This window comes from Ictidomys tridecemlineatus, chromosome 2 (genome assembly GCF_052094955.1).
Source record: "Ictidomys tridecemlineatus isolate mIctTri1 chromosome 2, mIctTri1.hap1, whole genome shotgun sequence".
NCBI lineage: Eukaryota > Metazoa > Chordata > Mammalia > Rodentia > Sciuridae > Ictidomys > Ictidomys tridecemlineatus.
The window spans coordinates 16,341,655-16,355,479 of NC_135478.1; the positions used below are offsets into that span (position 1 = coordinate 16,341,655).

The 13,825-nt window shown below is 42.4% G+C and overlaps 1 protein-coding gene across 5 annotated transcripts in view; it reads left to right on the forward strand.

Annotated features, from left to right (window-relative positions):
• Scap (SREBF chaperone) overlaps positions 1-13,825 on the forward strand; it is a 55,417-nt gene that overhangs the window by 9,695 nt on the left and 31,897 nt on the right. For 3 of the 5 annotated variants that reach the window (XM_013361861.4, XM_005332935.5, XM_021731455.3), the window contains exon 2: positions 11,056-11,275. In XM_013361861.4, coding sequence (XP_013217315.2) covers positions 11,154-11,275 — 122 coding nt within the window. In that variant the 5' untranslated portion in view covers positions 11,056-11,153. Of the gene's footprint in view, positions 1-7,554; positions 7,683-11,055; positions 11,276-13,825 lie in introns of all 5 variants that reach the window. The other 2 variants (XM_078029229.1, XM_078029211.1) reach the window with 1 other exon arrangement.

The following is a 13,825-nucleotide window of genomic DNA, read 5'->3' on the forward strand; positions in this document are numbered from 1 at the left end:
GCAAACACAGGAGACTTGAGCCAGCAGATTGGTTGGAGACTTGAGCCAGCAGACTGGGTTTGAAATTCTGGGGAGAAGGGGCAGATGAAGAAGCCAGCCAGGAACAGTCTCTAAGGAGGCAGCAAAAGAGACTAAGAAGAAAAGAGCATACATGGGGACATGATGAAATTGAAGGCCAGGACGTAGCATGGTGCACGGTTTTGGGATACTCTCGGCCCTTTCAGTGGCTGCCTGTGCTGGTGTTTGATCCTGAGAGTCTCAACTCAGTCCACTAAGTGTTTTTGCAGCTTTTAGATTGAAAGGAAGGAGGCTTCCTTGTGTTCTCAGTAGCCTGGGGGCAGAGGTTGCCAGATACTGTTTAACAGGAAAAACTTTGACAAGTTACATAGTAAATTTCTTGTTAAGACACAAAGTTAAACTTTCAGTTAAGGCAAAAGATACAATTTGGGAAAATTGAAAAGATGTATGGTAGTGATGGGTGCACAACAGTGGGGTTGTACCTAATGCTGCTGAACTGTACACTTAAAAATGGTTAAAATTGTAATTTTCTGTTTTTATATGTATATGTTTGTGTATTTACTGCACAAAGGTACATCACTTTGTCACTGATTATAGTAAGATAAACCTTTAAATATGAATGGTAGACTGCTCATATTGGTTAAAATGCAGTATTATTTGGAGAGGTATTGTGCAAACAACTTTCTTTTCTTTTTTGGTACTGGAGAGTAAATCTAGGAGAGTTTTACCACAGCCCTTTATGAATTTTTAAAATTTTAAGACACAGTCTCACTAAGTTTCTGGGGCCGAACTCAAACTTGAGATCCTCTCCTGGGCCTCCTGAGCTACTGGGCTTACAGGTGCACTCCACTGCTGTTCACCATGAGGAGTGTTCCTTGGCTAGGAGTTGGAACTAGTGCCAACCATTCTCACACACTGTGACCTGGGTTGTATGGCATAATCTCCCTAAGCTTCAGTTTCTTTATCTATAAAACAGGATTTTGTGCGATGTGATCTCATCTCTCTCATCTCTGAAATTCTGTAACTTCCTAGTCCCTTTTGCCTACTACCTGTCTGAAAGATGGCACTTTATAGTCTGGGAAGTGATTGAACATTTGGGAGAATTTTGTAGTCCCAGAGCATATCATAATTCATAAGTTTCCATAGGTGGAAAATGTTACTTAATATCAGACTATGGATAAGGGAAAAAAAAAAGCATTTGCATGCCTATAATTCCAGCGGCTTGGGATCCTGAGAAAGTAGAATCTCTAGCTCAAAGCCACCTCAGCAAAAGTGAGGCACTAAGCAACTCAGTGAGACCCGGTCTCTAAAAAATACAAAATAGGGCTGGGATGTGGCTCAGTGATCAAGTGCCCTGGACGGAGTTCAATCCCCAATCATTAAAAAAAAAAAAAAAAGAAAAGAAAAGAAAAAAGAAAGCTTTTGAAACTTTAGCAGGCCTTGCAATTTGAGGCAGAAATATAAACTTCATTTTTTAGAATGACCAAATATTTGGCAATGAGTATCATGTAAATGTGATTTCAGTTTATCTGTGAGGCTTCACACTGTGTGACTTGACAGGGACCACAATGCTTAGAAGGTGTTTGAGCCCTTTGCCTTCAAGAGTGTGGAATGAGTCTTGGGGCCTGGTCTAGGCCCAGTGATGAACAGTGTGGGAGATATGGGCACAGGAGACCCTTGATGGCAGGTGGCTGTGGAGTGGCTGCAGGAGAGTTGTTGGAAGGGATCAGTGAAGTCTGCAGTTGGCATGCTGGGGAGAGCTCTGAGGGTTTCCAGACTCTGTCCCCAAATAAAAGAGCCTGGATGAATGTCATTTCCTGGCTCTCTTCTGTGCCACGCTTCCCTCATAGACAGCTCTCTGCACTCTGGAACCATCTTCCATGCAGCATTTCTATTAAGAGCTCTTGAAGTAACAACAAAACCAATTCATCACACCTTCCATTTTTGGGATAAGGTTGTGAAAATTGTCAAGAGCCTTGGTGCCTTCCAGCAGAGCACACTCCTGATAGGAAGTCAGGAAAGGAGCCTTCAACATGTGTGGCTGGCAGCAGGAGGTTGGTCCTGGCCTTGCTCCTGCTCACACCTGTTGGGGCCAAGGCTGAAGGCACCGTCTCCCTGGGCCATAGGTCTTATCCCGTGTAATGAGACTCACAAGGGCCACTCCCCATGGGCTGCTGGATTATTTCTAGCTTTAAAATGGATTCTTTGCTCACATTCCTATCAGCATTCGGTTATCTCTTTAAGTCTTTCCTGACTAGGTCAAGATGGAGTAAAACTGTAGGTCACTGGCATTGAGGAAAAAAATCTTTAATATATTTGTTGTTCATTTGTGAAGGGAGTTGGCATTATGTGCATGGTTATTTATTATGGCAGCCATGACAACCAGTAAATGTAATTAAGACTTCATTCAATCTGGATGTTTCTGTACCATCCCAACCATTATTCTAAAATGTGGCAATAGTCATTCTCTTGTATGGGTTTGTGCTTTGAACTGTTTGAAATCAGCTTTCATTCATTAACTGAAATTCCTTTCTTTTTTTGGTAGTGTTAAATTAATCTTCTGAAAAAATCTTCTGAAAATTCTTCCAGCTTATGTGGCTAATTTTGATTCTTAGAGAAGCAAAGTTTCCTGCCCTGAGCATTGGTCCACTTTGCAAAACAACTTTCAGAAAAGCTCCCCTGAAGAGAGGAATTGTTTGCACCAGTGGACTAGTTTGGCATAGTGAATGGACCCGCAGTGACTTTCCACCCTGCTTCAGGCAGGCCCTGCGTGCTCTAGGGAACACAAGGTGATTCAGCTGTGACCTTTTCCTGAGGGGGACTACAATCAGTAAGGGGAGGCCAGAGAGTCCACAAGAACAGTGTGTGATGAAATACAGCTGCAGAAGCTCCAAGACGGCTGCTGCTTTTTACAGCAAAGTTTTCCTCATTTTTTTTTTCCAAGTTCCTTCTGCTTGCTCATCTTTAAAAAAAAAAAAATTAACTTTTTAATACAGGAATTCATTCACATGACACAAAATTGAAAGGGGGCAATAGAGTATACAAGGGAAAGTTTACCTTCCATTTTGTTGCTGGCTACCAGATCTTTCCCCAGAGGTGGCTGTTATCTATTCTCAGGTGTCCATTCAGGGATGTTTTGTGCATATACAGATACTCAGAGAATGCTTTTCTTTTCTTTCTTTTTTTTTAACTTGAAAGTAGCACACTATATGCCCCCCCTTTTCCCCCTGAATATTTCTTCTTTTTTTAATATTTATTTTTTGGTTTTAGGTGGACATAATATCTTTATTTTACATTTATGTGGTGCTGGGATCCAACCCAGTGCCTCCTGAAGAGCTAGGCAAGCACTCTAACACTGAGTCACAATCCCAGCCTTCTGAATATTTCTTTGTGATTGTCCATTGTCAGTACCTGAGAGCTGAGCTGGGCTGGGCAGAGAGCTCGTGATAGAGCACTTGCCTAGATGCACAAGGTCCTGGGTTCCATCCTCAGCACCAAAAAGCCAAAACAAAAATGCACAAGAACTTCTTCATTTTCTTTTACAACTGAATAATATTCCATTGTCAGGATGTACCTAAATTTATTTAGCTAGAGCTCTCTGATGGAACTATAGCCAGTTGTAACTTGTGTTGGCATGAGTGACTTCCTGTGGCATCAGTCCATCCATAGCCAAGTGCTTCTGCCCATCAGTTATCAGAGGCAGGAGAGCTGGGTTGGTGAAAAGGTGCTTTTGTAATTTTGGTAGCTCTTACCAAATAAACCTCCACAGCAGTTTTATTCATGTATGTTCCTAAGTAGCATATGACAGTGCCTCTTTATCTACACCCTTACCCACACTGTGATAGCAGTTTGATCTTAACAATTTGACAGGTGAAAAATAGTTTCTCTGTGTAGATTTCATACATCCTCATACCCTCATACCTTTCAGCTCAACCTGCAGAAAGGTTGAAAGAGTAGAAGAATGAATGCTCATATTATCCCAGTGGGAGTTTTAATTTATATCTATCTGGTTGCAATAAGATTGAAGGACCATTTATTTATATTTATATTTTATTTTTTGTGAAAAAGCTGTTCATATCCTTTGACCAGTTTCCTTTGAACATTGGTATTTTTTCAATTGATTTTGTAATGTCTTTATTTATGAGGGAACCAGCATCTTGTTATATGAGTTACAGCTGTCTTTTTTTACTTAGGATGGTTTTGTCATAATTTTCTTTTTGTTCTCAGTTGGTTATATATTGGCATTTATTTATTTACAAGTATTTCCTGAGTATCTGGAATTACAGGCATGTACCATGTACCACTGCACTCAGCTCTAGAAGTGTCATGTCTCCAAGGAAGGGTCTGAGGGGTTCCCATAGAGAAGAGGGAACTTGACTCAGATCAGCGGGGTTCTTGGCATTTGTGTTGTAGAAGAATTTCAGCATGTGCCATTCAAAGGCATAGAAGGAATATTTGGGAAAGTAGATAACACGTTCAAGGGAGAATGTGTGCTGTCTCCAGAGGGAGAGACAGCCACCCCTTGGTGTGGGGTGTTAACATTTATAGAGGATTGGACTAGGGGCTGGACTAGAGGTGGAGGCAGGGTGGAGTTGCAGTTTCATGCCAGTGTTCCCTCTGCTTGTGCTTTTCTCTCATTTTACAAGGGCGTTGGCAAAGGGCCTGTTGCTCAGGAGTTGCAGTTGTTCCTGAGTCCTTTTTGGATGTCAGTGGTTCATGGATGTTTCCTTTGAGACTCAGAAGCTTTGTTACAAACCCCTTTCAGAAGTACATGTTTATTTATTTATTTATTTTTTAAAGATGTATGGAGATGTGTAGTCAAGTCTTAGCCCAGAGCCTAGCACATGGTATATAAATGCAAGTTATTTTTATTTGATAAATGAAGAAAACTGGAAAGAATTTTCAGTACATTTTGAGGGGACCTGTATAACAAACAAAGAAATGTGCCCTTGAAGTCACTAGAGAACCATTAGAAGCCTTTGTGCAAAGGGTGACTGACACAAGCAAGTGTTTATTTTTGGCAGCTGTCCCTACTGGCAGTATTGGAAGATGAACCAGAGGTGAGGTGCAGATGCAGGTAGTCAAGTCACACAGGAGACTTCTTAGAATCAAACTGGCTAAAGGTTATGGGGATCCTCCCCTGCTTGCCATTAGTCGAGTTTAGGATATATTAAAGATGTGGGCACCATAGGGTTGACTTATTTTGGCAACTCTTGGATTCTGGATTTGGTAAGGCAGTGGTTCTCAGAGGACATGTTAAAACACAGATTGCTGGGCCTCATGCCAGACTTGTCAGTCCCTCGGGTTTAAGGTAGGTAGGCCCAATAATCCCCCACCCCCTTATTTTGGTACTGGGGAATGAATGCAGGGCCTTCTGCATGATGGGCAAGCACTCTATCACTGAGCTACATGTTCAGCTCAATAATTTGTATTTCTAATAAGCTTCCACTTGTTGTTGCTGCTGGTTTGGGGATCACACTCCGAAAATCACCTTGGAAGAGGGAAGGGTAAAAGAAAGGGGGCAGTTTACAATCCGGACAGTTGTGAAGAACAGGATAGATGAAGCACTCCTTATTTAAAAGACTTTATGGGGGCTGAGGTTGTGGCTCAGTGGTAGCATGCTTGCCTTGCATCTGTGAAGCACTGGGTTCAATTCTCCACACCACATAAAATAAATAAGTAAGTAAAACAAAGATGTTCAACTAAAAAAGTTAAAATAAATTAAAATAAATAAATAAATAAAAGACTTTATTCAGAGAAAGGGGATTATTATCTGACCTTCTCCGAGAACACCTCTCAGAAGCTGAGAGGAAGGTGTGTGATGAGCGCTGTCCTGATAATCTGTATCTGACTCTGGTTGGTTGGTTTGCTCATTACTTATTCAGCAAATTTTTTCTCTGCCCTGATGTACAATCATGAGCAGGGAATTTGTTGATAGTCTTGACAGAGGACAGATAATAAACCAGGGAACAAACCACTCATAGAATTAGAGTTCTTAATGCTCTGAAAGAGAAGAAATAGGCTCTGTGCCTACAGTAAAGGGAACTACTGGTAACATAGTGTCAGGGGAGGTCTTTTTGTAGAGTGACATTTCACCTGAGACCTGAAGGGTGAAAAGGAGCCAGCCAATAAAGAGAAGAGGGAATAGAGAAGGGAACAATATGTGCCAGGGCCTTGAGGTGGAAATAAGGCTGGCACACACGAGGCATTGGAAGATAGCAGGGGACATGGAGGTGACACAAGGTGAAGCTGGGAAGGACCAGAGCAGGTTGTGCCCTTGGAGCAGGGGCAGACATTTGGGCTTTGTACTAAGTACAGAGGGTATCTGGCCCAGGACATTGATGGAATCAGGGTACAGTGGCAAATGACTAATCACAGCTACTCAGGCAACTGGGGTGGGAAGATCCCAAGTTCAAGGCCAGATTGGGCAATTTAGCAAGACCCTTTCTCAAAAAATAAAAACAGTGGGGGATGTAGCTCAGTGGTAGAGCACCCCTGGGTTCATTCCCCAGTAACACTAACACATACACACAGAGGAAAATAAAAAAAGAATCTGTGTCCACTCTGACCTCTGAGACAGGTGGATTGAAGGATAAGAAGGGATCTATGAGACTTGGAAGGTGGCAAGACAAGATCCACACAATAACTTAAATCAAAAATGTATTCCAATACTATTATAAAGGTGTATATTGGTTACTTTCATAATTGGAGTATCAGTATTGGGGCTCATAAAGAGGGCTTCTGCGGTAATACTGTGTTTTTTGATGTGGAGGATATTTAGGTTACATGGCTATTTACTTTGTGGCAATTTTATAGGTTTATAGGATGTATGCCTTTCTGTGACATTTTAAATTTTAAAAGTTTATCTGAAATTAAAAAATCAGTACTCATAGTAAAAAATGTAAAAGTATAGAAAATTAATGGAAAAATTTCTTTATGTAATCACACCACATGAAGACCAGTAACCACTACCAACATTTTCTTCTGTTCTCTTTTTTTTTTTAAAGAGAGAGAGAGGAGAGAGAGAGAGAGAGAGAGAGAGAGAGAGAGAGAGAGAGAATTTTTAATATTTTTTAGTTCTCGGTGGACACAACGTCTTTGTTGGTATGTGGTGCTGAGGATCGAACCCGGGCCGCACGCATGCCAGGCGAGCGCGCTACCGCTTGAGCCACATCCCCAGCCCTTCTGTTCTCTTTATGTGTACTTTTTGCCTGTAGTCTTTATTTTTTCTACTTTATTTAAAAGTAGTAGATGGACTGGGAATGTATCTCAGTGGTGTAACACTTGCTTAGCATGCTCAAGACACTGGGTTCCATCCTTAGCACCTCAAAAAAATTTTAAAAAGACAAAAGTAATATGTGCCTTGTATAGAAAACTTGTTAGACACAGTAAAGTACAACCTGCTTCTCAATGAAATGATGATGTGATTGGAAAAAAAAAAATACCGACAGCCACATTGTGGAAAGTTTCTTTAATGGCAAAGAATCCTGAAAATTTTGAAGATTTTTTAAAAAAATATTTATTTAATTGTTTTAGTTATCGGCAGACACAACATCTTTGTTGGTATGTGGTGCTGAGGATCGAACCCGGGCCGCACGCATGCCAGATGAGCGCTACCGCTTGAGCCACATCCCCAGCCCAAGATTTTTATGTTAAAAAAAAAGGTAAGGATTCTGGCCTGGGGATATAACTCAATTGGTAGAGTGATTACCTTGCACAGGCACAAGGTGTTGGGTTCAATCTCCAGCATCACACACATAACACAAACACACACACACACACACACACACACACACACACACACACACAAAAGGATTCTGATTCTGATCAAGGTGGAGAAGTATACTCTACCATTTCTTTCTGAAAGAGTACAGATAGAATCCCTGGATAGAATGCATGGATAGATATCAAAAGATAAATGGTAGCAGATGGATTGGGGAAGGAAACTAGAACTGGAAGTATCACTGAACTGTAGTGAGTTTCTTGTCCCTCACCCTCCACCCCATATGATATGTTCCATCCTGGGTGGACTCAAAGGCAGCCCAAACCTGGAGCCTTCTCTTTCCAATCTGAGATACAGGAAAGGGGATCCCACAGATCAGGAGTGGGAGTAGAGGAAGAAATTTCGTCTTTATTATTTGCTTTGCTTTTCCTACTTTCTCTTGCCCTGGTTGCCATGCAGTTCTGTATTAGTAGAAGCAGCAGTGACATTGGCGCTGGGGGAGAGAGGAATTCTTTAATAGGCAATGGATACAAGAGGGACTGTGGTCCCAAGAGCACAGAGGGAATTCTTTTTTATTAATTGTTTGTTTGCTAGATATCAAACTCAGGGCATTCCTTGCAAATGCTAAGCATACACTCTACCACTGGGCTATGTATCCCCAATCCAGGCCTGGCTGTCACTTTTTGATCATCTTATTCTCTTTAATTTTTTTTTTTTTTTCCCTTGTGCTGGGCATTGAACCCTTGGTAGTTTTACCACTGAATTGCATCCCCAGTCCTTTCATTTTTTACTTTGAGACAGAGTCTTTACTAAGTTGCTGAGGCTGGTTTCAACTCGTGATCCTCCTGCCTCAGTGCTTGGCTTGTTTTTGCTTACAGCGGGGTCTTCCACAAAGGCAGTATTACTTATGAGTTTATGTAATATTGTCGATTCAGGCCTCCAGGGCAAGACTGTCTTTAGATTTGGGAAGCAGAGTTATAGATTCTGATCTGAAGCAACCTGTAAATGTGGGGCAATGTAAGAACATATTTTTGGCTCATGTTGGGTAAATTTTGCTTTGGAGTAACTTTGCATTAATATTTATGCTGTGGAATAGAGGTGAGTAAAGTCTCCTCTTGCTAGGTTCAGGTAGATGGGCTGTGTAATGAACTAGAATTTAGATTTCTTTTTTTTTCTAGGTGCTGTGGAAATTAACAATAATGTAAGTAGTAAAGATCAGTGGAAGTTAGAAAGATTTGTATTGGCTACAGGGCGAAAGTGAATTAGATAGCTTTTACCTCATATTAATAGTTCTAAGGGTAACAGCTGAACTACAGGTAGGCTCCCCTCTCTTTGTTGCTGATGTGTGTGCAGGAAGGCCTGGGAAGGGGTTTGGGGCAGTAGGATTTCCTGGAGGGCCTAATCTTGGGAAACATTTAAAGGGAGAGGTGTGGGGCTTCTCAAGGACCAAAGTTTGAAACTACAGCTGGCTTGTGGCTGCCTGTCTTTAGGAAACCCCAGAGTGTCTCTGTAGCTGCACACCTCCTTTGTGTTCATTTTCCCCTTAGGGGCAGACGGGAGGGTTTCCTGGGCAGAAGCAGCTAGTTGCTTCCTCAGTTGCTTTCTGTGTGCTGGGTGTGGAGCACAATAGTGGGTGCTTGTGACTTCTTTTGCCTTCATGTGTGGGTGAGCCTCGTGAATGATGGAGCTGTTGAGCATCTTTGCTGCTTAGACCAGCAACTCTTACCTGCTGCCTTTTGTATCCATTGCCTACCGAATGGGCCCATAGAGTTCTTAGTATTTCCTTAGAAAGTTCCTGGCCTGGAAATTGCACATACACTTAAGGCTGGTGCTTCCAGGAAGGTGGAAGGAGTGACAATCATTGCTTTTAGTTTGTGCATTCGTTGTGATCTGACTCCTTCTCATTTCTGGTCTTGACACTTTTGAGGAGTCATCCTTTTAGCCTGGGTTTTTACCAGGGAACCTAATCAAGCCAAGACACATGTCTGGACAGGTTCCCTAGAGCACAGACCAAAGAAATGGTGACATGGAATGGAGAAGTGGATTTAAACATGAATTCCATTGGAGAGCTCAGGAAGAGCATTCGAAGTTCTTGGGCCTTCTACTAGGGTTTTCTATTTGATTTTTTGTTGTTGTTTAAGGGTGTTTGTTTGCAAGCAACAGAAATGAACTTTGGCTAACACATGAAAAAAAAGGATATGGGATGGCGTACAGACTGGAAAGAAAAGTTGATGATCCAGTCTTCAGAAAGGACTAGAGCCAAAACAGCCTGGGGATCTTGGGTGCAGGAACATCTTTGGGGATGAATAAGCATCACCAATACCCAGTTCCTCCTCCTTTATGTTCAGAAGTCAAAGTCCAGTGAGAGAGTCCCAGCTAAGAACTTGAGCTGGGAGGGGTCCCTTGCCTGATGGCCAAATACTGTGGAGGGAGTGGGTTCCTCTGAGCCACAGAAGGTTTGTATTTCTCATAAAAGGGCACAGCTACTGGGCAGGTAGGAGCAGGAGAGGCCTCTGTCCTCCCTGCATCCAGGAACAGCTGCAGGACTAGGATCCTGCAGAGGCAGCACCTAATGCTGTTACAGACTGCATTTAGTCTGGTGACTCTTACTCAAGCTTTTGGATGTTTTTATTGAACATTCTTTATCAGTAATTGTCATTTGTGTTAAGAATTTTTTTTTTTTTTTTTTGTGGGGAGGTGGCATCCTGTTGCAAGGTTTTTTCCCGAGTATTTTTCTCAAGCTGGCCTGTGCACAGAGGAGCATGGGAAGATGTGCCAAATGCCCACTTGGCAGAGAGCAGCTGAAGGTGATATCTGTTACCCAGGTGTGCTTTTTCTGTGCCACATGTAAAAAATGCCCTCTTGGGAGTGGCCTTTTAGAAATAGCTAAAAGAGAAGAACAGGGCTGGGGCTGGGGCTAAGTGGTAGAGTACTCGCCTAGCATGCATGAGGCACTGGGTTCAATCCTCAGCACCACATAAAAATAAAATAAAGATATTGTGCCTACCTATAACTAAAAAATGAATATATAGATAGATAGATATAAAAGAGAAGAACAGAGTTTATAAGCAGAACTTAGAGGGGAAGTTCTTTGGCTTCTTGGGTTATACTAATTAGTGCTCAGAGATGTTCGAGAGATTGTGTGTGTGTGTGTGTGTGTGTGTGTATGTATGTATTGGGACCCGAGTCTCCAGACCTTTTATATGGGCACCTTGAGACCATTCCCCAGCCACATAACTGCTAACTACCCTTGGCAGCCCTGGTGTGCAGAGCCATGTACTCTTTGTTAATTGAATTTTCTTCCTTCTGCCCAGGTTTCTGCAGATGATTTCCATTGTCAGTGGTTTCCAGCGTCTGCCAGGCTGATCCATGGTCACTTTCCGGGATGGCAGCAAGGTGACTTCAGCTGAGGATGACCCTGACTGAAAGGCTGCGTGAGAAGATATCTCAGGCCTTCTACAACCATGGGCTGCTCTGTGCATCATACCCCATCCCTATTATCCTTTTCACAGGACTCTGCATCTTAGCCTGCTGGTATGTTTCTGGGTTGCCCTGGATTTAGTGGGCCAGTGTCTTGGGACAGTAGTTTTCCTGACCTTAACTGCTATGCAGCCCTTGAACTCTGGGATTTTTATGCAGTGGGCACAACACTTCTTTTGTTTTGTTTTGTTTGTAGTACTGGGGATTGAATATTGAATCCAGGGCCTTGTGCTTGCCCAACAAGCACTTTACCACTGAGCTACATCCCCAGCGCCTTTTTATGCAGTGGGTACTTGTTGAGCTTATTGTAGCTGCTGAGTGGAGAGCTCTAGTTCTGGGGTGTTTAGCCAATAAAATAAAAAAGTCCAGGTTGGCCCTGACTTGGTGATTTGCCAGATTTGTTCATGTCACTCTATCTCAAAATAATGTTCAGCTGGGCACAGTGGCACATGATTATAATCCCAGCTATTCAGGAGATAAGGCAGAAGGATCACAAATTTGAAGGCCAGTCTCAGAAACTTAGCAAAATCCTGTCTCAAAATAAAATGGGCTGGAATGTAGCTCAGTGGTAGAGTGCCTCTGGGTTCAATCCCCAGGACCATCCCTCCAAAAAAAGAAAAAAAAAAGTTTAGATATTTATAAGAAACTCTGAGATAATTTAAAAGCATGATCCTCTAATTTTCCTTCTTAACAGTTGCAGTTTCCTTTTAGTACCTGGTTAAAAACAGGAGCCTTCAAGTGTAAGGCCAAATCCATTTGAGCAGTTCCTTGGATACCCTCTTGCTGACTAACTCCAGAGACTTCTTTCTCTGCTCTTTAGTCATTTTCTTTTTCTTCTTTCTTTGGTATTGGGGATTAAACCCCGGGTGCTTAACCACTGAGCCATATCCCCAGACCTTTTTATATTTTATTTAGAGGCAGGGCCTTGCTAAGTTGCTGAGGTTGTCTTTGAACTTGCAATCCTCCTGCCTCAGCCTCTGGAGTTGCTGGGATTACAGGCATGCACCACCATGACTGGCTTCCTTCTGACCTCTTGCTGATGTGTGGGGCCTGCTGTGTTGCCAAGGACTGTAGTGAGAGCTGTAGGTGCCATTGGTACCAGCTGTCTTTCTCAGGGCCTCCTAGAAGCCTGAAGACTGGCTAGTAGGGTTGTAAAAGAAGGAGCTTGATGTAAGAAGATCCCTAATGACCCTTTATTCTAGAATATTGACGGCCTTGTAAAGAGCCCACCTTATTGTTGTTTCTTCTGGAAAGAACCCTGGTTTCCAGATCATTGTGTATCTAGCTTGTAGGTGTTGTCAGTGCTGTGCTGGAAGGAGACTCAGGACAAAGCCTCCAGTTCAGTCTTGTTGTAAGTGATCCCAGTTCTCCTTTCATTAGCAGGAAGCATCATTTGTGGAGCATGCCCTACTGGGTCAGTGCTTCAAGTATATAATAAAGATCTTACCTGGCCTCAGGGTAAACTTATGAAATGGTTCACTTATACTTCCACTTAACAGAGGGGGTTGGTAGTGTAGAGATTTGTCTTGTCCACACAGCTGATAATTGAAGGCCAGTCTCAGAAACTTAGCGAGTTGGGAAACTTGGGTTCAAATCCAGGCACCCATGGTACTCAGTCTCCCTGCCTCTCCTCACTGGCTCAGTATATTTGTATTGGAGTTTAAACTTTGCTAAATTGTGTTGTACAGGATAAAATACTTGTTGTGATATACTGTAAGTAATGAATTAGGAGTACTCTGGCAACCCCATTTTTATTTTTTAATTTTTTCCTGAGTTAATTTGAAACCTCTCTCAAACTTTCAAAGTCATACTTTCTAGGGCTGGCCTATGGCTAAGGTGGTTTCCAAACCTGAGCTAGCATCAGAGTCACTTGGAGGACACATTAAACACAGATTGCTCAGCCTTACTCCAGAGTTTCCGATTTCATTAGGTCTGGGATGGGCCCCAAAATTTGCTTCTGACAAGTTCCCACACCAGGAAATACTATGACTCATCTTTCTTGAAAAACTTCTCCGACCTTCTGCCACATTACTCAGCTAAAGCATTTCCTTTTTTCTTTTTTGCGGTGTTGGGGATTGAACCCTGGGCTTTGCATATGTTAGGCAAATGCTGTATCATTTGGCTAAATCCCCAGTCCAAGTGTTTCCTCTTTTATTCTAATTTCTGTAGCAGTTTGTAGCAATACTCATGGTTGTTGTCACTCATATTGCTTTCTGTTGAAGGAGGTTAAGTTGAAGAGGTAGTTGTTATTCTTTTTTTCCAAAGACAGCCCTAACTACAGGAAAAGGGAAAGATGTTTCTTCTTTGCCATTTGTCTTCTGGATACCTAGTGTAGTGACTGAGACCAGGCAGCTTCCTGGCAATGATGTACCATGTGTGTTGCAGCTGTTGGGTGCAATTGGGTCTTGTCTTTGAATGAATAATTTGATATCATATGAGTATCTCAAAATAGACTGTCCTTGGATATTTAACATGAGGGCCTCTGCTATGCAAACTCCATGAGATTGCCAAGGTCTCAAGTATGGGGGACACTTCCCCCACTTGGGTTGAATTAGAATGGGATAGGGGCCTGGGTGCACCATGGCACATGTCTGTAATCCCAGC